The sequence below is a fragment of the Anarrhichthys ocellatus genome, unplaced genomic scaffold, assembly GCF_004355925.1.
Source record: "Anarrhichthys ocellatus isolate YVR2014 unplaced genomic scaffold, GSC_Weel_1.0 scaffold21, whole genome shotgun sequence".
NCBI lineage: Eukaryota > Metazoa > Chordata > Actinopteri > Perciformes > Anarhichadidae > Anarrhichthys > Anarrhichthys ocellatus.
Window position 1 is genome coordinate 2,609,582 of NW_022280051.1, and position 23,431 is coordinate 2,633,012.

The following is a 23,431-nucleotide window of genomic DNA, read 5'->3' on the forward strand; positions in this document are numbered from 1 at the left end:
GATATATTAATGTGCACACATGCCGTTTGATTTAGCTCTTTGTTTTAGATCTTTGCATACAAAGCATCAAACTGAAAATGCACACAAACAGTAGGATAAATGCTTGTCTACAGCCTCAGGTTTCCTGGAATTATTATTTCCCATGATATCTTACGGGTGAGCCACTCTAAAACTAATAAAGTTAAACTTTTATTTCCAAATAAGTGGTTAACTTTAATAGTGGTGTGGGGCTTCTGTTCCACCACATTAGACAGTGTTGTATTGTCAACCTTTTTCTGGCAATGACCAAGTGTAAAAAAAATTCTACAGTGACGTAAGTGAGTAATTAAAAAAACAGTGAATTTTTCCTATAAAAAGTTGGGTGTGAGTGTCTGAGAGCAAACCCCTCTAAGCTGATCTGTAACCTCACCTGACAGCCTAGTAAACACACCCAAAGGCCTGTGAGCTGAAACGAGCCATAAAATGGCTGTGGCTGTGCACCCATCCCCCATAGTACTAGGTAAAGAGCGAATCCTCCTCTGTAGACCAAATGGTTAAGTTGGGTGGAGTGACAGCCGTTTCACCCTTAACACCACACTGATGACTTCAATTTCTACAAACAAAAAAAACAAGGAGACAAAACAAAAAGAGGCGGAAAAAAATGCTGGGCTGGCAGAAAAGCAGACAACACAAACCCTAAAAGGACATCCCAACTCAAACACAATCGTCCTCCCACCAACAACACATGCTCCATCCTCTCGGTTCAACCGGTGTCCAAAGTGCTGCCTTTGGGGAATCAAACCAACAACATTACAAGTCTAACTGGGCTTAACAGTGACACTGCGGACAATCATTAGAGCTATTCATTGGAGAAGCAGAACTGAACCACACCTGGCTGCATGGAGACCACTCACACCAGTCGGAGGACCAGGTAAAGATGATCTTATATTTCTTAAGTAAAAAACTGTTTGAAGAGGGGGAGTCAAAGGCTTGGACAGTGCATTTTTCAGATGGTTTACATCTGATTGGATTGATCTTTGCATTTGATGTGGTGCACCTTGCATGCCTATGTTTCTGAACTTGCAGGTATTACGTAAAAAAGGTGAAGTAAATTTTGAAAGTGTTTTATGTAAATGTCTCAGTTGATACGTGCAGTTTCTCTTTCGGTCACAGTTTATCTAATGAATTTGGAGGCTTTGGTCGGGATCAAGATTGATTGATTGATTTCTAATTAATGAATTTGCAAAAGTTTTACAATCAAACCTGGAAATGAATGAACTACGAAAAATTAAACTACGAAGTTTGCAAATGACACATCTTGGAAAGTCACATACTGCCAAACCTGTATTTATTTCCACATAATCATCCATAAACACAGTCACTTTCTCAGCTTTGGATGCAGCGTGCCATGTAAACTCTTCCAAATGTTTCAAAGTCATGAAGTGGATTTCAGCAAAGCCATCAACTGGAACCGATCCCACAAAACCCATGCAGCGCAAATACAATCCGTTGTATAATTAACATAGCTGGCTCAGACACAAAGGCCCTGGCAGGAAATGAGTATTATCATATTGCTCTGCATGTGTTTCTCCTTAGTCTGTCAGGGAGATTGTAGCCAACATTTGTTTTCAGAAATTTCTGTTCCATTTTGCAGATATGTGGAGCCCTGATTCACCATTTTCAACAGTTGGACCATTCAACATATTATTAATGACTATTAATGAGCCTGGAAGAATGCCCCATCTCTTGTGTGCAAGTCAGTAAACGTTTTTATCAAATCACACCCATTTTCAGTTAAATCAAATATAAACAAAGCGTTAGTTATACCTTGTTAATTGTATTTTAAAACTTTGTAATTTCTGTTATTTTATATAGCTGCTTGGTTACTCATTGTTCAGGTGCCTGCCTTGACGTAACGGTTGCACCAAATGCATATCAGTTTGACTGATTGTTGATTTCATCCCAAAACTTTTATAAGGTTGCCGGTTTCTGTAACTGTTGTTAGCCTCTGCAGTCTGACAGCAAACTGCATCATCCTGAGAGACAAGGACATTTGTCTTTTTTAATTTACTATGAGCTCAAAGAACACATTGGAGATGCAAAGAAGTGAAGTCACCAAGCTTGTTAGGATAGTATGCAAACGTGTCTGCAAACATGTCCATTCATCTAGATAGCGATTTGTCTTTGTACAATTCCTTTAAATCTGCTCAGGGCTAACGTCTGGATGTGTAACTGATCATACAAGATTACATCCCTGTTCACAAACGCACCTTGGCAAACAGAGGAGGCGCTATGATGGGATTGCATGGCTGATCATGGATAAGTCTTGCCCCTATCCTCACCCAACCCAGCTGTGATTATCCTGCTGCCTTTACCGTCATCCCTGGAAATTAGCTCAATCTCACGCTGGCATGTTGAAGGGTCACCAATCCTGATACTGGCTAGCTTGTACAAAAACAATTTGCCTGGCAAGCGTGCAGTAAAATCCCCTCAGATTAAGCTTGACCTCTCTCCCGTAACACCCTCAACCCTCATGCAGGCAACGTTTTGTACTTAAGAAGTAGAGTGCGTCATCTCTGTGCTAGATGCTTTAACAGTCAAGCCTGGAGAACGTGCCATCCCTCCTAAAATTGTAACTTAGATACTCACCAAAATCCTCACAATTTACAATACAGAACAAAATGTAGTATCTAAGAGTCAATTACGCATACTGCACTGCACTTATATCATCAGGCACAAAATTCCAATGAGCACTGCCTTGTGAATATCTTCTATGTTCTATGCCCTATATTTACTCGAAATCTGACCTAAGATCTATCGGACCAAGGCCACATCTTCCCAGGTAAAAAAAGTCTCATTTTGGGGATAATGTGCTTACATTCTTGGTAAACAGTCGTGATGGCCTCTTGCTTGCATTTAGAGATGATCATCTGTAAATTACAATTATACTGAGCTGTATTTGTGGACTTTGTGTTCATCCCACATTCTGGGTTGACTGCAAATACTGTAAGACTGACAATGAATCCTGATCTGATCGCGTCGTGGACAGCAGCAGCACTAAATTAGTGCAAAAGGTCACTAAAGGACGCTAAGGGATTTGTGAGTGGAGTTTAAAAAAAAGGATCAATCATGCCAACCAAAGGAGGACGGGTTGTACATGTGGAAGCCAGCGAACAAAATAAACAGGTAGGCTTGTATTAGCCTGTTTGTAAGTGGGTCATGTCTCAAGTACTAAAAAGGCTTAGCACACTATACAACGCCATGGGATTATGACCTTTGATCCGGGGAGAATCTCATTGGCCAAGGGAAGCTTTGGTGTCATCATTAATGACAGGTTGGCACGGGTTCAAAGAAAAAAATAGCAGTACAAATACAGGGAAGAGAGAGGTACAGCCATCATTTGGGACTACACTTGATAACTTGCTGAGGAAGGACAAAGGCAAGAAGGAACGTACAGAGTTTAAGGTAAGTTGGGTTTCTGGAAGGCAAAAACATTGATATGGCTTGATGGTGGTTCGTTAGATGTTAGTCTTGCATCAAGTGATTGGGTTTTAACTTTACGGAAACATGGATAACAATTTTATCATTTGCACCACACCTCGTATCCCAAAGCTGGGTCAAGAAGCTTTTACCCTTGTACAGTAAAAAAGCAGGGAAACAAATCTCAAAACAGGTGTGGCGGCTTTGTCTTTGATGTACGCCCATCCCAAAATGAGTTCCAGGCAAACATGGAGCGCATCAAGAATTCAAACAAGCACCAGATGGCAGCTGAGGGGAATCAAGTAGAAACTTAAGAGATGGTTGGATGGAAGATGATAGAGCTGATTTCAGATTTTGTTTGTTTCACCTCTCTTTTTTTGTTTTTGCACTTGTCTGTTACATAGTATCTATTGTATACTACCTTTTGCATCTCACTTTACCCCTGTGAGTTGTTAGTACTAGGCCATCTGCCATTTCCCTCAACTGCCATCACTAACATGGGGAAGAATTCGGTTCTCGTGAAGTGAATGTTTGCATGTGTTTATTTGCATGCATCATTGTATCAGCTGTACAAACCAAAGCAAGTGGACTTAGAAATGTGTGGCCATACGTGTTGCAATCAAAAGCCGGATGAACAGTATGCATCTTACAACTGACATGCAAAGTCTTCAAGTCTGAGCTTCAAGATTGTCCTAATACAATTAAAGTTGACCTGCTTCCTGTCTTTGGAGCTTCACGTGTCATCGGCAGGCAAAGCAAAAAAAGAAATGACCCAGAAAGAGCAGGTTACCCTCAGCTGCCATTGGAATTTAATGATAATGACATCAGTGGTAAAGTAGGCAACTAAAGTAGGTGGCTAATTTGGGCCCGGGTTTTAACAAGTGTGCATTTGTGAACGCTTAGTCAGCCAATGCCTTCATATTTGATGCCAGCTACATGATTTGCATGATTTAAAGTGTGTGTATTTTAGATTTCTATATGAAAGGCCTAACCAAGACTGTTATTAATCTTGAACATGAAACAGACACAGGTTCTAACAGTTGTATCGGTCATTAGAGATAGTGTGGTCCTAATTCCTCACAGTCCCCAATCCTTTGCAAATTATCTGATCCTCTTGTGTGTAACACTGTAGGACATTACACAAGCATCTATAAGATAGTTTTGTCTCCCTTTCCATCATAGGTTGGGCATCGACATGGCACTTCTCCTGAGCCTACTCTGCTTGTGCCTGGTTGGGCAAGTTCTCGGCCAAGACATGCCCTATGAGGAATATATGGCCCAGATCCAAGCCTGCCCTAAAGAGTGTCGCTGCCCCAATAACTTCCCTCGTGCTGTCTACTGTGACAATAAAGGCCTAAAGAGCATCCCGAACATCCCTCCACACACATGGTATCTCTACCTGCAGAACAATCTAATCGAAGTCCTGTCAGCAGATGCCCTGCGTAACGCCACCCAGCTGCGCTGGTTGAACCTAAACCACAACAAAATCAATAGTAAGGGAGTAGAAGAAGGTGGCCTTAGTGCAATGTCTCACCTGGTGCACCTCTACATGGATGAGAATCTGTTGTCCTCTGTGCCATCTCCCCTGCCAGCCAACCTGGAGCATCTACGTCTCTCTCGCAATCGCATCTCCAGGATCCCTTCTCGTGTCTTCATTGGTCTGGATAAGCTTATCCTCTTGGACCTCCAAGGAAACAAGCTGATGGATGATGATGTGACTGAGGTGAGCCTGAAGGGTCTAAAAAACTTGGTACAGATCAATCTAGCCAAGAACCAGTTGAATAGCATGCCTCTTGGCCTACCACCCACCACTACCCAGCTTTTCCTTGATGGAAACAACATTGAGAAGATCCCAGCCGGCTACTTCAAAGATTTGCCAAAAGTGGCATTTCTGAGGCTCAACCACAACAAGCTTGGCAGCAGTGGAGTTCCCCAAAATGTGTTCAATGTCTCCAGCATTTTGGACTTGCAGCTGTCTCACAACCAGCTGACCGAGGTTCCCTTCATTTCATCAGGCCTTGAACAACTTCACCTTGACCACAACAATATCAAAAGTAAGTTTGACATTTTCCCAAAACACCCACAGCTGTTTATTCTATGTATCTATTGAATAGGATCATTTATCAGAGAGGTATCCTGTAATGCTATAATAACTCATTCATTGTCTTTGTGTATTTACAGGTGTAAGTGGCGCCAACGTCTGTCCTGTCGCCTTGGACGCTGTGGACGACTCCATTAACGAAAGTGTTCCTCGCCTGCGCTATCTCAGACTGGATGGCAATACGATTAAGCCACCAATTCCCAGGGATGTCATTCTGTGCTTCCGTCTCCTGAGGTCCATTGTCATCTAAAGGAAAACAAATCATCGGTGTGTTGTAGGCGAATTCTAATTTCCCACAACTGATGATTATCTGTGAATCTGAACTGTTGACATGAGTAATATTTGCATGTTTTTGAAGCGGAAATATTTGACATTAGTCGGCATCAACTTGTTTCATTGCTGTGGTTTAGGGAAAAGTTCCTTTCAGTTCCAGAAAACATTGATTTTGTTTCAGAGAAATTTGAATAACATCTCAAAGAAAGTTTTAAAAAAATGACAAGGAACTGGCAGGTTAGAAGCTGTATTGATGCTGCAATCTATTGACCACTTGTTGTGCCTTATTTTGGTCTAAACATTTGCATTCAGAATAAAAATGTGACTATAATTGAGCATGACAGTGATTTTTGGGGATCGGAGAGCAAAATGTGTTAATGACATGTTGAGGACTCATTGTGATTCTGCGTCTTTCAGCAGGAGGCAAAGCTTATGAATATGTAGGCTAAATGTCCTTTTTCCTTTTATTTCTATTATTTCAGGAAACACTTTGCTTTATACTTGTAGACTTGAAGCCAAATTAATGGTCTTGTGTCTTAGGTTTGCTGTCTCAATTACTTTAGAAAAATATTCTACTCTATAAATAAGTATTATTTATAAATAATAAATGACCTACTGTAAATATGCATATTTACAGTAGGTCATTTATTTGTATTTAATATTGGAGAAAAAAAAGAATACAAAGGATATCCATAGACATCCTTAATGTTTTGTATACAAAATAAATTTGATGACTGTTTTAAAAGAAAATGCCGACACGTTTTTTTAATTCTGGGTGTTAGTTTTCTGAATAAACTGACCAAGAGATTTCATTTGAATTGTCTTCAATTTGAATAAAACATCTGAAGATGAGCATGTGTCCCAGTGATATTTTCTCCTCTTTTTACAACTCCATTATTTATATTACATTTTAATGCAACTTAAATGTAAATGTACATGTACAAATAATAATTGTACAATTTGTGGTATGAAGGAGGTTTTCCTCCAAATTCTGTCAAAAATATATTGAAAAATAACATTAGGGAAGTAATATTTTCATTAGAAAGTGAACATACAGTAGATAAACATCCACATGATATGGTCAAAAAATCAAAAGTTTTTTCAAACCTGGAAAAAAATAAAGTTTGTCTGTTGTGATTTAAGACAGCAAATTTTTCTCTTTACCATCTATGTTATTTTTTGGTTAAAAATAACTTTACTTTATCTCACTGACAGCTACTATATGAATGCCTTGACAGAGTGGACCAACTCTACAGGACTTCTGAGGCTCTTTACAATAAACTGTGTCATACACTGTGCATCAATCGTTGTCTCAAGCTTTTTTGGGCATTCGGCTCTTTGCCTTTTGAGAATGCTTAGCAGAAGAAAAGCCCTGAAAATAAATCCCAGCCTATATGGCAGGTGCAGAAGGATTTCTGGCATTCCTGCTCGGCCCTTTTCCCCTCACTCATCAAAAGGTCTTGAGTTACCATGGGAGTGAGAGAGGAGGGGTTGAGACAAAATCATGGGCAAATAAAGCTGACAGAGTAAAGCTAGCCAGTAGCATCCTGTGTGTGTCCTTTTTTTTTTGCTTAAACAATGCACATTGAAGACAGTCTATGAGTGTATAGCACCTCTTTGAACGCGCACCCACATTGGTACAGAAATGCACAAGATGCACGTCCCTCAGGTATCTTCGGTTGTCATCTCATCAGCCATGTTATAGTATCCCACGACTGAACTCAAATCTGTAGTTGAGGCAGAACATTTAGCGAGCGACGGCGCAAAGAGAAAGCAGCTTCAACTAAAAGGGAGGGCAGAGGCCTTCCTCCAAGAGGGGACTTCCTCTCTGCACCATGCTAACAGGGGCTTCTCACAGAGGTTCCATTGTGTACAAGGGCCCCGTAGATCCCCCCCCCCCCCCCCCCCCCCCCCCCCCCCCCCCATACATGAAAGCAACACATGCCAGAGTTTCACCTCAGGAAAAGGCAGACAAATATCTCAGTCCGATTGAGCCACAGTCTTAGAAAAATACAGGATACTCTTGTAAGGGATAAAAAAGTATTTTGCCATTGGGGGGCCTCTATTTCTCTCTGTCTGGTGTCTGTAGGTGTGTGTGAGTGTGTGTGTGCGTGTGGTATTTCAGATGGTCGTGCATTTGGGTGTACGGTGTGGGGTGGGTGCACTCCGACTGACCAAAAGCAATGTGCTCTGGTCCAATCAGTCTCAGTGCCTACCTTCACACATAGGCGACAGGGCACTCAGGTCTGCCAGAGCGCACAGACCTACACATACACGCACACACACACCTTTCACACACTTCACACACGCGCCCTCCCCTCTTCAAGGCACCCTGTGCGACCTCTCACCATTGGCCAAGTCCCGGAGCCCTCAGCATCTCCATCACGGCTGAAGGGACCATTTGGGAAAGCAGGAGACAGAGGTAAGCGTTCTTGGTGCTATCTTCATGCCGGCTCAATGGCTCTGTAGTGCAGGGGATTAGGCTCTGCTTGCCCCTTACGAAAATCATTGCCATTTAGCAGCCGCTTGGCCAATTGGTTGGCGGTGCAGCTGCTTTATTTCCAATCAGCGATTTTTTTTTTGGAGACTGAATTGTGGATGTCTTTGTTGTCCTTTGGCAATCTTAGTGGTTATGATATGGTGGCTGGTAGTTTTTTTAACCTTCAGTAAATGTGATTCAGGTGTGTTCAGAGCGTCCGACAGGTGTTTGGTTTTTTTTCATTATCATTACTGTTGACAACATTATTGATATTGACTTATTTTGCAGTTTTGACAGCTGCGGCGTTATTTCTTTTTTGATGCAATATCTAAACAAGCAAGCATACATGAATTTTGCCTCAATAGGTTTATCGAGTCATTAACTTTTTTTAGTCCGTTTTTGCTAGAATATAGCTCCTCCAATTCCAAAGAGTGTGATTAGAATCTATTTCATTTTATACATTCTGAATTTTGATCATATATAATTTTTGTTTATGACTTACATTTTTGTCACCTGCTTGATTGAGGATTTTGAAGTTCCTTAAAACCCTTTTTTTGTGATACAAATACACCAGTTTGTCGCGCAACCTGTCGTAACGGGACGTCCGTCAAGTTTGCTGAAAGGTAAAGAAGGTAGAATCACTGGATATCAGGAATGCCCAACAGGAAGCCAAGCATAACACGGAGGTAGTCAGGAGGCTAGACTCATACACAGTTTCCACACACTGTACACTGTGATGGCCTGTATAAGCACACCTCTGTCTCTAGTATAGTCCCTCTTTCAGTGTAACCATGCTGGATTTCATAGCTTCGTGACAGAAGGTTATTTCAGTGGGGATGCTCACCAGTCTGCTCACCTTTTCTCAATAGGGTGCACTCAGTTCATGCTGGACATTTCCAAGAGATACTGACAGGTTGATTTGCATAATTCGTCTATCCCCCTGATATCAACACAGATTTGATTCAGGACTTAAATAACCTGTGAATGTGTTTGTGGGTTTCTTTTTGTTTTATATCTGTCCTCATCCCCAAATAGCAGCAGAGGTTGCTCAATTTTCTCTCTCTGAAAGATAGGTGTTAAGACAGAGTGTGCATCTGTGAGAGGGTGTGTCTTTCCAAGTGTGTGCTAGAATGTGCGTGTGTGTATGTCTTTGAGCACCCTCACTGCTGTATGAAGCTTTTCCTTGCAGCAGTAAGTCACTGCCATCCTGTCCACAAACCTCGGTGGAATTTGGAGTTTGAGTGCTGAGACAGGCAGCGACCGGGCCTCATAAAGGCCCTCTGTAAAGGGCGAGGGGTCGAGGTAGCTTAGAAATCTGTCTCTCTCTCTCTCTCTCTATCTCTCTCTCTCAGTCTTATCTTCACTCTCTCCATCTAACCCTGAGGGCCAACATCTTGTCCACGTCTCTCTCTCTCTCTCTCTCTCTCTCTCTCTCTCTCTCTCTCTCTCCCCCTCTCCCCCTCACTCTTTTCTTCTCTTCTTCCCTTCCCTTGCTCTCCGTTTCTCTGCCCCGGCCTGGAGGACTCTCTTTAAACTGTTCTTCTTTTCCTGGTTTTCACATCGTCCATCTCGGGCCTGCTGACATGTGTGGCTACACCTGCTGATAGTGTGCTATAACATTCCTCCACTGACAGATGATTTATTCCTACTCCTAATGTCTGTGGTGCCATCTTATTAATTGATAATTAACATAAGCTCATTTTATTAGCACTTCCCACAGGGATTCACATTTATAAACTTAACCAACCTCACTAACATTATGAACAGCAGCTATCTGGGTCACGGCATAAATGATAATTTATGATTCAAGTAGAGAAAAGGCTCTCTTGTCTGTGCCCTCAATTCGTGTTTGTTGCCAACAATTCTGCTGCACATTTTCTGACACTTTTAGAGACAAAACAACAAAATAAATCCAGGCGACCTGTTTGAAGCTAATTGTTAAAGGGTTTAACGCATTTAAAACCAAGAATCCTACAAGTTGAAAGTAGATTTCCTTTCATAGAAGTGCTTAGCACTGCCGATTGATGAAAACCTTCCCATGGTCCCTTATCAGATCAACTGTGACTTCTGACCTTTGACACGCCACAGGCGAGCTCTGATTTGGGCCAAGATGGCTGCTCCCTGGAACAGGGAGCCTCCGGCTACAGTGAGGCAAGAGGCCCCCATATTTCGATTCCTCCAGCTGTCTGCACCTCAGTAATGAAATCACTCATCTTAATGATGTGACATAATGTCAAACCCTGGTCTGTGGTACCATATAGGTTGGTTATGAAGCCAGTATCATAAAGACATGTTGGAATGCTATGTTTTAATACAAAGCTTGTCTTCATTTCTAACAGCTGTGCTTAGTACTTAGTAGTAATGTAGTGGTATAGTATATATATTAAGCATTTAACTAGTTTCATGTGACAAATCCTGTACTGCATCTACAAATGTAAATATTTGAATGGACATTCCCCCGTTGACTTCACATCTCTCTGTCCGTGTCAAGGAGGACTACAGTATGAGGATGCTTGTACGACTTGTGTTGGGACTCTTCGTCCTCAAAGCGGTGGTGGCCGGCCCCAGATTTTCCCGACAGGTGGACTTGGACTCATACGACAATGCCAACTATGATGTGGATCTAGACAATTTAAATTTGGAGAACCAGGATATCTATGACTATGAAGATGGGCTGACAATTGATGATCCTCAGGTAAGAAACTGTCTCGGTCAAGAGAAAATGTTTGTCCCTTGCCTTTAATTGTACAGCTACGAATTGTCATTACAAAGGAAACATTTACATTATTGTTACCTTTTTTGTATTTGGTCACTTTTAATTGGCAGTTCAAGTAAATTAGTTGGGTCATTGCTTTGCTTATGCCTAACTTACTTATGCAATATTTACTTTTATCAGTTTACTTCATTGACATAGTGTGTTTTTTGTGCTACACAAATCACAGCCATGACGGTGTAATATTGGCGAATGTGCTGGTGTTGGACCGAGGTCACCAGGTTCATAAAGCAGACGAGCGTCCTGCTGATTTCAACAGTTTGTCCATCTAGATAATGGACATTCTGCTCTCCAGCTTTTTGCAATATTGTGGCCAAAATATTTCACTTTTATACCTTGGCCAGCCACCATTTAGGTTACAATGGAGTTTCCACAGGCTTACTTCTTCTGCATCTGGAGTATTTTTCTTACGTGGAATCAAACAATATTTATGCCCCAATGATATATGATGGGTATGTTTTTATTTTCTTGAAAATATTTTATTTTATTGCCCTTTTATTTGACAGACAGCAGTGTAGAAATGGGGGAGAGAGAGAGGGGGGGGGGGTGGGGGGTATGAGATTCAACAAAGGTCCTGAGGGGGGAATGGAACCTGGGATGTTGCGGTTATATGGCATGCGCCATAATCACTCGGCCACCAAGGTGCTCCCACAGTATATATTTCTATCAGTACCAGGTAAAGAGCGTCATCTGCTTGTGCTCAAACTCTCAAACCCTACTTTTCTCATTCTGCTCAAAGTCTGCTAGGCACAACATCTTTCAAAAGACGAGTGGAGAACGTTGGCAGGACGGGTTACTAGCTGGATGATGGCGTCCAGCAGTTCCCTTTAAATCAGCTCAAGTTGAGTGTTATGTGGCAAGACTGCAGGGCACGCTGGGATGGCAAGCTTTAGCCAAATTCATGTTCCCGTTTATACCTCTCTGTTGCACGGAAATTAGGCCAAGGCATGTCAAGATGGTGGATTTTCAACAGGCTTCTTCTGAGCCTGTGACTTAACTTAGACCTGATGTGGATTGCACTCACACCACTGCGCTTATCTCAAACCAATCCCACAATCCAATACAGATTCAGCAGATATGACAACATGTAGCAGAACAAACAACTTAAAGCGGCGAATTATTTCCATCTACCATTGCAAAAAGGTACAACAGCCTTCTGCCTATATATAAGATGATTAAATTCTGTTGTGTCACAGCTGAGTGTTACACATGACAGTGTTCAGTGTGTAATGGCTTTGATAGTGTCTCTCTGTTTAACAAGCCTGGATATGTCACAGCAAATTGCACACGATTTTGTGGGAGTCTGTGCGAGCGGGAAGAGGAGAAAACTTTCCCATCTTGTTGTTCACACTGAATAAATACAAAGTTTTGACTCGTAATCTTAGCTTTGCGTGTTGAGAAAAAGCATATTGCAAGAATCTGTCATGTTGTTTTGTTTTCTACAGTTAAAGGTGAGAGGGCAGCTCCTCAGATAGTCTTGTTGCTTAAGAAGAGTGAGGATTAAATGGATTTTATTCGCACACGCACACATCAGATGTCAGGGGAGAAATGAAGCTGACCTCCATGCCTCTGGAATGCTGACTCTTTACTTTCCACTTCCAGCTCTCTGTTTGTATTTCTCTTCTTTCTCCTCAGGGCTTGTCTCAGTGAAGGCTCATCTACGATGTTATCCAAGCAAATTGTCTTCAGTCTGCTGCATTCAAAACGCATTAATAACCGAGTGTAGATTCATTTAGGCGTCTTCTTAGTTTCAACAAGACATTCAGTCGGTCCTCTTGAACCAGACTTTAATACTTAAGGTTTTAAGGTCATTTCTGAAACTGCTGCTTGTGCTGCTGCTGTAGTGGATTGTATGTATATAGTAGGTCAGCCACCTGTAGATCTCTATTTGCTCCACATGGAAAACAAGTAAATAAATACAATGCACATGTTTCCCCCTTATCCAGTCATTAATATCATAATCGTGTCTGTTTATACTAAATAATCTTACTTAAAAATATAGGGAATTGTCTCCCTACTTTGGCCCTGCCAAGAGTTATGTGAGAGAATGAATACCACTCTCATGTCTGTGCGTTCAATATGAAGCTACGGTCGGTTTAGCTTAGCATAAAGACTGGAATCAGGGGGATACAGCTGCTCTGCCGTGCTCTGGCCAAAATCTGCCAACCAGCACTTCTAAAGCTCAATAATTAACATGACGTTTGTTTAATCTGTTCAAAGAACGATGTTTTTTTACGTGCAAAACTTTTATGCTGCTATCTTGGCCAGAACATGGCAAGAAAAGTGAATAAATATATTTCCCAAAATGTTGAACTATTCCTTTAAAGATACAAAGGGCAGAGATTCTGTTGGCATTCCCTCTGGACAGGATAGCTTCATAAATGTGACTCAAAATGTACCACATGTCTTTTTATTAGACCAAGGACTTTACATGAATTGACTTGACATTGTCCCTGCTGTGCAGTATCAGTGGATGAAGCACGAGCTGCGTGATGTCCTCATTTCTTCTCAGTGATCATTTTGTTTGTTGTAAAGGAAGCAGCTGTTGAACCGTTGTGGGGGGGAAATGAAGTCTGAAACTTTACTTCTCGTGCTGAATGCCCATACTGATTGATACACTACAGCATGACATTTGGCATCAGCTTGATGCTCACATTCAACGTCCTGTGCATTCTGTATTCCCATGCTGTTTCCAGAGCTTTTTTTTTTCAGTGCTTTTAGTTGCCAGCCTTTCGCCTCTTCTTTCCCCTCGGGTGTATATGTTTGCTTTGGGGAAAGGGGGGAAATGAATGGGAGAGCTGCAGCGAGCAAACTCTGCACGACGCTTTTCAAAGGCCTACCTTGTTGTATCCCAAACTGTGTCTCTGCCAAATCTTTTTAAAATGTGACTGGGCATCTCCTTCATTGCTGCATTTTAAAGTCTCAGCAGGACTTTTACGCATAGTCATTGTAACCAATCACTTAATGGCTCATTTATTGTAATGATGTATGATTTTTGATACCTTTTGGCTTACTGACATCTGACTACTGTGGTCGCAAGTAGCTGAAAAGACTAAAATATGGATTTGTGCAGCTACCATGTGTGTCTTGGTTCCACAAGGACCATTCCCTTTCTGGAGGGTTGAGTCAGCCTCATTGGGCGTCAGAGAGTGTCAGGTATTACCTGAGGCGGTGAGTGGGGGCTCATTGCCCTCACCTGGAGAACGATAGAACTGCAAGTTTGATCAAACATCAAAGAGCATCTGCAGTGACTGTAACTGCAATTATACCGCCAGATGGATATACCTGAAGCTTTTAATGAAGAAACCACAAAGGACTGCAATTCTTAAAGCTTGGGTGGTTTGGCAGAGCTGTCTTTTCAATTGTTACCCAACGCAAAACGTAAAAGCTGCTTAGCCTTTGTTTATAAAGTCATTTTATATTTTTAAATGAGATAGAGGAGACATTGACATTGACAAACCTCTGCAGTTTGTCTAGTACTTAAGTTTACTGACTACAACCAGTTTAGGGTGAAATATATATACTGCTTTTTCACATGGGATGATTTGACAACCTCTCAATAAAAAATAAAAAATGTAATGTCCAACGTTGAAGTTGGATTGACAACAACCATTTCCTGTCTTCAGTTCAAGTAAATACAAACAACAGCTTCAAACTGAATCTATATAAAATCTGAAAAGAAAGCAACTTTCTTTGTCGCAAATTAAATGGCATGATACCTGTCTATGTTCTTTTATCTGTTGGTATCAAAAATGTATTTCATTTACAAATGTACATTCTGAGAGTGCTAATGGTTGATGGCAAGTGAAATTAGGTCAATTAGGTGAAATGTCCACTATAGTCTTTCCTGGAAGTTGCACGTGAGTGTGATTGGATACTTAAATCTATACACATGGCTGCCATCTAGTGGTTCCTTCGTGATTCTTTGTTTTGGTCTTTGATACAGTAATACATCAGTTGTGCTGTGTCACCTCAGATTATATTAGCTCAGTTCTGCACTTTCTGTATAATATATCTGCTTTAAATAAATGTAGATAGAATGGATGAAAGTTGTTTAATGGATGGGATCAATACTTTTGCTTATGAAGTAATAAATACCAAATGGAATATCAAGAGATATCTGTGCTGCTATGAATAGAGCAGAGTTTAACATGTTGTAAATGTCCTGACACAATTAATGCAACTGTTAAAATGATTGTTGGGATTTTGACAAATCGAGAAATGCAAAAGATTTAGATTTTCCACATTTACGGATTACGTGGTGCAGAAGACACAACAAGATGCCAAACATTTTGCATGTTGCCCTCCATAATTCAAGTTATGACTATTGTACAGTATTAATGTATGTGTCAAGTCAAACTATCTCTATGCATTTTTGACTCACTGCTGCTGTCTTTCCCTCAGATAGAGATTGGAACACTGGCCCCACCTGACTATAACTACCCTGTACCTGAGGCCTCGTTGGACGAAGAAGTAGAAGAGGAGGAGGAGGAAGAGTTGCCCCTAACACCCCAGCTCATCCCTCAGGGTTCAGGGGGATCTGGGGTCCTCATGGGCCCAGACACACAGAAAGGTCTGAAACAGCACACACCCCCAAACTTTGAGTCGCTTAAGTTCACTGGGTTTAAGAGAGGGCCTTGCTCCTCTTGCTGCCGATGCAAAGCAGCATCTCCACAAAAAACATCCAAAACAAAGATAGACTAATCTACTTCTCCAAACTTGTCGTCTGCATATTCAACAATCATCTTTTCCTTGTGCATGTCTTCCATTTAACTAGCTGTTAATGGTTAAATGTGTCCTTTTCAATGTCCATTTGTCACCATTCGACTACTTAACCTGATCATCATTGTGAGCTGATTAATGATCCATTTCATCTGTCTGTTTATTAATACCTAATCTTGTCTCTAACAAGAGGTGGAGCTGCGTCTGACGCCCATTGACATCCTTCATGTGTCCGGGGACTTTGGGGGCTCCGTAGGGTCTGGGGCCTCAGGAGCTTCTGGGGCTTCTGGGGCTTCTGGGTCGGGAGGCTCCGGAGACCTACTGGTCTCCAGCGGCTCCGGGGGTTCTGGTGATATTATCCTGATCTCCGGAGCCTCCGAGGAGCTCCTGAGCTCGGGGGGATCTGGGGAATTCTTGGTATCTGGGGATATCTTGATATCTGGGGATATCTTGATATCTGGGGATTTCTCAGGATCCGGGGATATTTCTGGAGCCTCCGGGGACATTTCTGGAGCCTCCGGGGACCTTGGCTCTGGGATTTCCATTGAATTCCCCCTGGGCTCCGGAGGGTCCGGGGACCAGTCTGGTTCTGGGTTCTCTGGAGATCTCTTGATCTCAGGGGCCTCTGGAAGCTCTGGGGTTTCTGGGGACTCTGACGAGTCCGGTTACTCAGGGATAACATTGCTATCTGGAGGTTAGTACAGATGGCAACTCTACTGTATTTCTTGATGTGTTGATTTTTTTGTCTTCAATTCCATTTAACTGTGTTTTTTGAATGTAGTTAAATGTTGATTTTGCTCATAATCTTACTTATTTGTTAACTCTGTTCCATCGTTTTTGTGTTACTCATAATCAATGTTCTCCTCACCTCCTGTCTCATCTAAAATGTGAGTGTGATTGATTGGTTAATGGGTTGATTGATTGTCCATCTCACCCTCCACCCTTCCTAATCTCGTGTCTCCTAACCCCAACCCTTGGCTCTAACAAGAGGAGGAGCTGCCCCTCATTCCTGAGACTACCCCTAGCGAGGCGTCAGGTGCTTCAGGGGAGTTCTCAGGAGCTTCAGGATCCTCAGGGGCCTCTGGGGATCTTGGAGCCTCCGGAGACTTAGGGTTCTCTGGATCCTCGGGGGCTTCTGGTGTCTCTGGCTCTGGAGACGCAGAGGTCCCTGAGGTAACTCTGGTCCCTGACACTGATAAAGGTCAGTATCTAATCTAGACTTGTGGGTAAAAACTGTTCTGCCCGGCCCAGCATCAGCCCTGGCAGCCAATGAATCTTTGTAATAACTGGTCATTGTTTGTCAGTTTTGTCCACTTCACTTTGAAGTGTGAATTAGCTTTGCCAGTTTTGTTTTTTCTTCTCCTTTATCAAATATCACAGCTTTACAAGTACGACACCCCTTCGTAGTGCTATGGAGCATTGTCTTAAGGTGTGGATCCTAGTTTTTTAGTATCGTGCACAAGAAGGAAGAGACTGATAGCTAGTTAACGTGGATGTAAATCTTGCGGCCAATTCATCCCAGTGGCCAGTCGTGGTAAAACTTCTACATGCACTTCTGTAAAACTTGTGACAGGTCACCTCCGACAGTAAACAAGGTCTTATTAATTCTTAACTCGTAAAGGTTGTATATTTGTAAAACTTTCCTGGAGGCTACAAAAGCTTGGGGCCGTACACGGAATCAACCCCAGAAGCTAAAAATCTTTTTTTGTCTTTCACACTGAATCATAAACACAAGTATTTGTACTTCAAGTGAATGTGCACCATCTTTGTGTCTATTATCCAGTTACTAATTTACATCCATGATGTGTGACCACTCAGCAGGTCACATGTCATGCTATTAACACCAAAAAGCCATTTTCATTTAACTTCCATTCATCAGTTAAATGCCATAAACACTTAGTTAACACTGCTAACATACTTTGTGTGACTTATCACTGCGGCAAATAAGTGGGCTGCTGTTTGCCAGACCTGCCCATGCTGATCTAACCTGTTTCTTTAATACCTAATCTTGTCTCTAACAAGAGGAGGGGCTGCTTCTGGTTACACCAGAAACCCCTCAGGAGGGTACTGGCGGTGTAGAAGGGTCAGTGAGCTCTGGTGAACCCGACGAGCCCGAAGAACATGTGATTGACAGGAAAGGTCAGTATTTAACAACACAGCCATTGAATTCAGACTAGAGGGATAAAAAAAAATGCCAGTTTGGAACTTGTCTGCAAACCCTGAATCCTGTGAGAAACATTCTACCGCTTACTTTTTTCCATGTTTTATTCCCTCCATCTCCTCTTCTCCTCCTTCTGATCCCTATCCTCCAGGTATGCCCACTTGCTTGCTGTGCACGTGCCTCGGTGGTTCGGTCTACTGCGATGACTTGAAGCTGGATAGTGTTCCACCTCTTCCCAAAGACACCACTCACTTCTACGCCCGCTATAACAGAATCACCAAGATCAACAAGTCCGACTTCGCCTTCATGAGTATGTCTGAATATAAAATATATAAATATTAGAGATATTCAGGACGAGATATAAAGCTGATGTCTTGTTGGCTTTTGTCGCCTCCTTCCAGACAAGCTGAAGAGGATCGACCTGACCGACAACGAGATAACGTCCATCGATGAGAGAGCCTTTTTGGGTCTGCCTGAGCTGGAGGAGCTGGTGATTCGAGAAAACCATATCTCGCAGCTGCCTGCTCTCCCAGAGACCATGAGCCTGATCGATGGCAGCCAGAACAACATTGGCAGCAAGGGTATTCACAACGAGGCGTTCAAGGTACATACAACTTCTGTCACGCACTCGAGCCCAATCAATGATGGCCGATACATCGGTCAATATTAGCTTGTTGATGTTTTAATAACGACTTATACCTTGTCTCCTTGTATCCAGGATATGACGAGCCTGCTGTACCTGTACCTCACAGACAACCACATCGATTACATCCCCGTGCCTCTACCAGACAGCCTGCGGTCTCTACACCTACAGGTACATCCGCTTTGGCCTCATGACTCATCAACCCCCACCGCTGCACCGTCAACATGGACTATGTTTACATGCACAGCAAATATTCCACTATTATTCCAAATGTGAGATTATTACACATTTGATATGGGTCATAAACAGCATATTACGTTTGGCAATTTTGAATTCCGAATATAGCATTCGCCGTAACTGTAGGAAGTACGCATTTTACGTTTGTATGTACGACTGCATGTAAACAGGAATATTGCAGTGAAAGTATCTTTCATAGTTGTAATTTCATGTGTAAATATAGTTACTGAGAAGGCAATCTGGAATAATAAATCACAGGTGCCGTTCACCCACACAGGTGTTTTCACTTTGGCCTGATTAGTACCCTGCTCACGCTGAAGTGGGCGGAGCTATGCCAAAATTACATGAAGTCACAAAACGTCCCAAACCAATGAGAATGAGAAAGCTGTCACTTAGTGGTCCAATTAGGCAAAGTAACTGAACACACCTGTGTGGGAGGAGCATGGCCTTTAAGTAGGTGAACTTAAATGAAAAATTCCTTTCAGGTATTTGCACTTCACAGACGCTTGTCACTGAATAGCTCCTGAAACAAGATTTATTTACCCCCACCCCTCGCAAAAAAAGAAAACCCTGAAACTGAGAGGGGAATAGGTTTAGTGTTTATTTTCTCTGACGCTAATATCCAACCCATTTCACTATGAATCCTTTCGAAACATCTTAATACATCTATTTAGGTTTTGCTTTCAACAAATTAAAACAAATTGACCCTGATGATGAAGGCCACAAGCCGAAACGTGTAGGTCTGACAATAAAGTTGAGTTTTACCTCTTCGACCTTTTTCTCCCTTCCCCACACAAATGTAATGTTTCATAAATAACTTTGCATTTCACAATTGAGACGTGAAGACTAGCGTTCAGAGAGCTGAACCTGAAGTTTAACCAGAGACGTGATATATTTGATACCTCACTGAATGAATCTGGTCCGGGAACCAGTTCCAAGTGTCTCATGCAATGAGATGACATCTCATTATGTCATTATGTATCCTCCTCCGTCTTCTTTTGCAGCGTAACAATATTCAAATGATGCACGGGGACACGTTCTGCAACCTGAAAGACTTCAACTACATCCGGAACGCACTGGAGGACATCCGTCTGGACGGGAACCCCATCAACCTCAGCAGGACCCCGCAGGCCTACATCTGCCTGCCCCGCATACCCATCGGGGATCTCATTTAACCACACAGGCATCACTGACTCCCACCAATACAACCACATGCACACATCCTTGTACATATTGACACACTTATACTATACGGATCAGTAAAAAAAAATGTATATTCCATAAACATCCACAAACACACACGCAGATTCAGATTCTGGTGATACACTGCTCTACTTCTTCTTTGTTGTTGATACACACTAAAACCGTCACTCTCACGTTCCCTCCCCTATCAAAACGCACGCACGCACGCACGCACACACACACATAAGAACTTTCTCAAAAGCCAAACTGTTCTGCAACTTGATGAAGAGAAAACAATGGGTGGCATTCGGAGAAATCCATTTATTATATACATCCTCAAATGGCATGTATGCATCTGTTTAGTGTCTGTTCATGACTGGCAAGAAAGAAAAAAAATTACAACCAGTAATATTGTTTAAATGTTTGTAAAAAATAATAATATTAATGTTATTGACGAATCTTCACACTTTTGGAAATGTATACTAGCATAACGTTATTGAAGCTGGAGCTTAATGGAAGGTAAATTGATTATCTAATGCAATAAAAGACGCATTTAAACACAATCATTTGTTGTAAAGTCTGTACTGTAATATAAAAAAATATATATTCTGAAAAAAGATTTTTTACATGAACTGCAATATTTGGTATATTACATTTCAAAAAAGTGATGTTTTAACCGTGCACAATAGCCGACACCAAAGACTCTGTCTGGAGTCGATCAAATAAAGACTATTGTTTGATTTGGGAGTGGGGGGGGGGGGTTGACTTTGATTGTGGATGGGGTTAAGAATAATGCGAATAGCTTGCTATTGTGTGCTCTGTATGGAATAACCACAAGTGAATAAAGTTGTTGTGAAGACCTCTCCAAACCAAGTGTTCATTGACGCCTTGTGGGTGAAGTATGTGCATTTTGAATCGATGCAGCCAAGGTGGAGATGTGTTTCCTCAGGGAACGTCGTGTGCCGAAACACCCCGAGGGAATCAAAAGTTTTCGATAAGTTTTTCAAACAAGTTGAGGAAATGCTCCTTCCTGTCCACGAGAACCGAGTCGTTCGCCTCGCTGCTGTCCTCCAGGATCTCTTCGGTCCTTTCTTTGGTTGCAGAGAGTCTGTCCAGCCGGGCTTTCTCCCGCTCCAGAGCCAGCCGGTCCCTCCTCACGCCATCTCTGTCCTTCTCCACCAGCACCCTCTCCCTCTCCATCACCGCCTTTTCTCTCTCCATCGTCGCCCTCTCTCTCTCCAGCGAGGCTCGGTCTCGGTCCAGAGCGGCGACCTCCCTGTCCAGCGCCGCTCTCTCCCTCTGCAGCACCTGCCGCTCCCTCTCCACCACCCGCCGCTCCCTCTCCACCACCCGTTCCTCCATCTCCATCACCCGTTTCTCCCTCTCCATCACCCGCCCTCCGCCGTCCATCGTGTCCCTCCCGTGCTCCATCTCGAGCATGGCGCAATCTATCTCCTGGCTGCCCTCCTCCAGCGCCTCCTCGTCCTCATCTCCGTTCAGGGAAACCTCGATCTCCGGCTCGTTTCCAAACGGAGCCGCAAGAGAGTTCACCACCACGGATATTTTCCTCTTCTTGGGTTTGGGGATGGAAGGGAATTCGCCGTTGGTGGGGAAGGCCTTGATGATGGGGGCGTTGCCTTCCAGCCGACCCTCCATGGCATCGTCCATCAGGTTGAAATAAGGCCACGCGTCAGGGATCCCTTTCATTCCATCTGACGGGTACTTCAGCCCCTGAGGAAGAAGAGAGAGGGCGATGAATTGTTTAAATACTTGATGAATCTAAGTGGTTTCATTTGTTGTTTTTAACTGTACCTTGTATCTCTTCTTCAGGTTTTCCCATTTTTTGGATGCCTGACTGTGCGTCATCTTGTGGTGCAAGCCCATATGTTTCAGGATGGCTCTGAAAATATAATCATCTTAATAGCACACAAAAACATCAGAGCTGAAACAATTAGTTGGTATATCGACTAGTCAGACAGTTTGTCAACTACTGTGATGATGTTGACATGTTGTCATCATGAGTCATGGATTTAAAGTAGCAATAGCAAAAAAGTCACTGGTTTTAGCTTCTCAAGTGTGAATATTAAACAAACATTTTGCATTATTTGATGTTATGCTGCCTTAGTGTAAAATCATCAGACAAATCTCAATGCAGAATATCCCATTATGGTACTTTCTACATATTTAGACCGTGTAACGTCTCTCAGCGCTTTAACTTGCTGTCATACCTCCATGCCCACATGGAAGTATTTCTCTTTCCAGAGAAGAGGTATTTATTAGAAACCCTCAGCTTCACGAGGTCTTCGACTTCTTTCGTACTCACTGAGAGGGGGAGAGAAAAGAAATCAGTTAGACATGAGTGAAAAAATGTAGAATAAAAGAAAAAACTGCAAATCCACAATTCTCAACTCGAATATAACATCAGCACTTTATGACAAAAATGTGTTTAACACTGGTTATTATGCTGTGTGCATTTCTCCCTGCAAAATAAGATGAAAGAATACTCAATATTTTGTATTTCAGGTGAGTAATTAGCACAATCTCATCCTATAACCTGCACAACCTGCTAGATGTACTTTACAACAAGTGTCAAGTATCAATCAACAGTTAAAGTGAGTGTATTACTAAGTTCGGTGTGTTGCCTCATGCTCATTTAGACAATGTTACACAACAAATAAAACCTAGCTTAATCACCACTGGAGGCCAACTGAGAAAATGCGCGTTAGCTATATTCACTTTTAATCGTTGCATGAAAGCGTGCTTGTTGGGAACGTTCACCGTGGAGCACACTTGCTAGGTACCCGAGCTAGCTCCAAGTACGTTAGCTAGCTTGATTAAGACGTGGTATTTCTTGCTGCCTGTACTTACTTTTATAAGTGAACACCACGGGGCTGACTTTATCATAAGTGGTGCTCGTGTAGGCGTGATCGTTGATTTCCATGCTTTCTTATTTTCCGTTTCTTCGGTTTGGCCTTGTTATCAAGTGCCCTTCGTAAGAAAGAGACTCCTCGTTCCTCCTTCAGAGGGACCCTATTGTCTTCTTCGCTTGCTTTTAAAAGAGTGCTTTACCGTGACCTGTGAACCGGGAGGCGCCAACGGCATAACCAGCTCACTATCGCCACCCAGTGCCGCGGAGGATTAGCACACTACAAAATAATATTCCAAAGTATATTTTAAGTACTCCACTGTGTTTTTATAAATCCATCGTTCATACAATTGACTATTAAATTTGTTTATTCATTGATTGATAAGTATGTATACAAAATAAACAGTTATTACATTACCTATACAATATCCCAGCACGTTTTGCACTCCACTTACACTTATATTTGTAAACCTCTATCCAGTTGACAACAACACTGAACTTTATATAGACGTTGTATGTTATCTATTTGCATGCA

At 42.3% G+C, this 23,431-nt stretch overlaps 3 protein-coding genes across 3 annotated transcripts; 2 read left to right on the plus strand and 1 right to left on the minus strand.

The window, feature by feature from the left end:
- Positions 1 to 3,373: 3,373 nt before the first annotated feature.
- On the plus strand, positions 3,374 to 6,584 carry kera (keratocan). The gene is made up of 3 exons (XM_031859220.1): positions 3,374 to 3,444; positions 4,642 to 5,513; positions 5,641 to 6,584. The coding sequence occupies exons 2-3, from the start codon at positions 4,655 to 4,657 to the stop codon at positions 5,808 to 5,810; spliced, it is 1,029 nt and encodes a 342-aa protein (XP_031715080.1). The 5' UTR covers positions 3,374 to 3,444; positions 4,642 to 4,654; the 3' UTR covers positions 5,811 to 6,584.
- Positions 6,585 to 10,821: 4,237 nt separating this feature from the next.
- On the plus strand, positions 10,822 to 20,240 carry epyc (epiphycan). Its single transcript, XM_031859136.1, has 9 exons — positions 10,822 to 11,007; positions 15,490 to 15,658; positions 15,998 to 16,501; positions 16,796 to 17,002; positions 17,827 to 17,946; positions 18,120 to 18,278; positions 18,370 to 18,572; positions 18,687 to 18,782; positions 19,853 to 20,240. The coding sequence occupies exons 1-9, from the start codon at positions 10,822 to 10,824 to the stop codon at positions 20,021 to 20,023; spliced, it is 1,815 nt and encodes a 604-aa protein (XP_031714996.1). The 3' UTR covers positions 20,024 to 20,240.
- LOC116390045 (uncharacterized) lies at positions 20,029 to 23,048 on the minus strand. The gene is made up of 5 exons (XM_031859286.1): positions 22,899 to 23,048; positions 22,259 to 22,352; positions 21,843 to 21,930; positions 21,402 to 21,761; positions 20,029 to 21,350 (listed from the first exon to the last, which is right to left on the minus strand). The coding sequence occupies exons 1-5, from the start codon at positions 22,969 to 22,971 to the stop codon at positions 21,012 to 21,014; spliced, it is 954 nt and encodes a 317-aa protein (XP_031715146.1). The 5' UTR covers positions 22,972 to 23,048; the 3' UTR covers positions 20,029 to 21,011.
- Positions 23,049 to 23,431: the final 383 nt, after the last annotated feature.

What these genes read in the sequence shown, in the direction of transcription:
- kera (XM_031859220.1), top strand. Translation starts at nt 4,655, where the DNA reads ATGGCACTTCTCCTGAGCCTACTCTGCTTGTGCCTGGTTGGGCAAGTT. An exon ending in TGACCACAACAATATCAAAA is followed by an intron (nt 5,514 to 5,640) that starts GTAAGTTTGACA and finishes GTGTATTTACAG; the next exon opens with GTGTAAGTGGCGCCAACGTC.
- epyc (XM_031859136.1), top strand. Translation starts at nt 10,822, where the DNA reads ATGCTTGTACGACTTGTGTTGGGACTCTTCGTCCTCAAAGCGGTGGTG. An exon ending in TGACAATTGATGATCCTCAG is followed by an intron (nt 11,008 to 15,489) that starts GTAAGAAACTGT and finishes TCTTTCCCTCAG; the next exon opens with ATAGAGATTGGAACACTGGC. An exon ending in GGGCCCAGACACACAGAAAG is followed by an intron (nt 15,659 to 15,997) that starts GTCTGAAACAGC and finishes GTCTCTAACAAG; the next exon opens with AGGTGGAGCTGCGTCTGACG.
- LOC116390045 (XM_031859286.1), bottom strand. Translation starts at nt 22,971, where the DNA reads ATGGAAATCAACGATCACGCCTACACGAGCACCACTTATGATAAAGTC. An exon ending in ACTTCCATGTGGGCATGGAG is followed by an intron (nt 21,931 to 22,258) that starts GTATGACAGCAA and finishes TTATATTTTCAG; the next exon opens with AGCCATCCTGAAACATATGG. An exon ending in TGATGGAGAGGGAGAAACGG is followed by an intron (nt 21,351 to 21,401) that starts GTGATGGAGATG and finishes CGGGTGGTGGAG; the next exon opens with AGGGAGCGGCAGGTGCTGCA.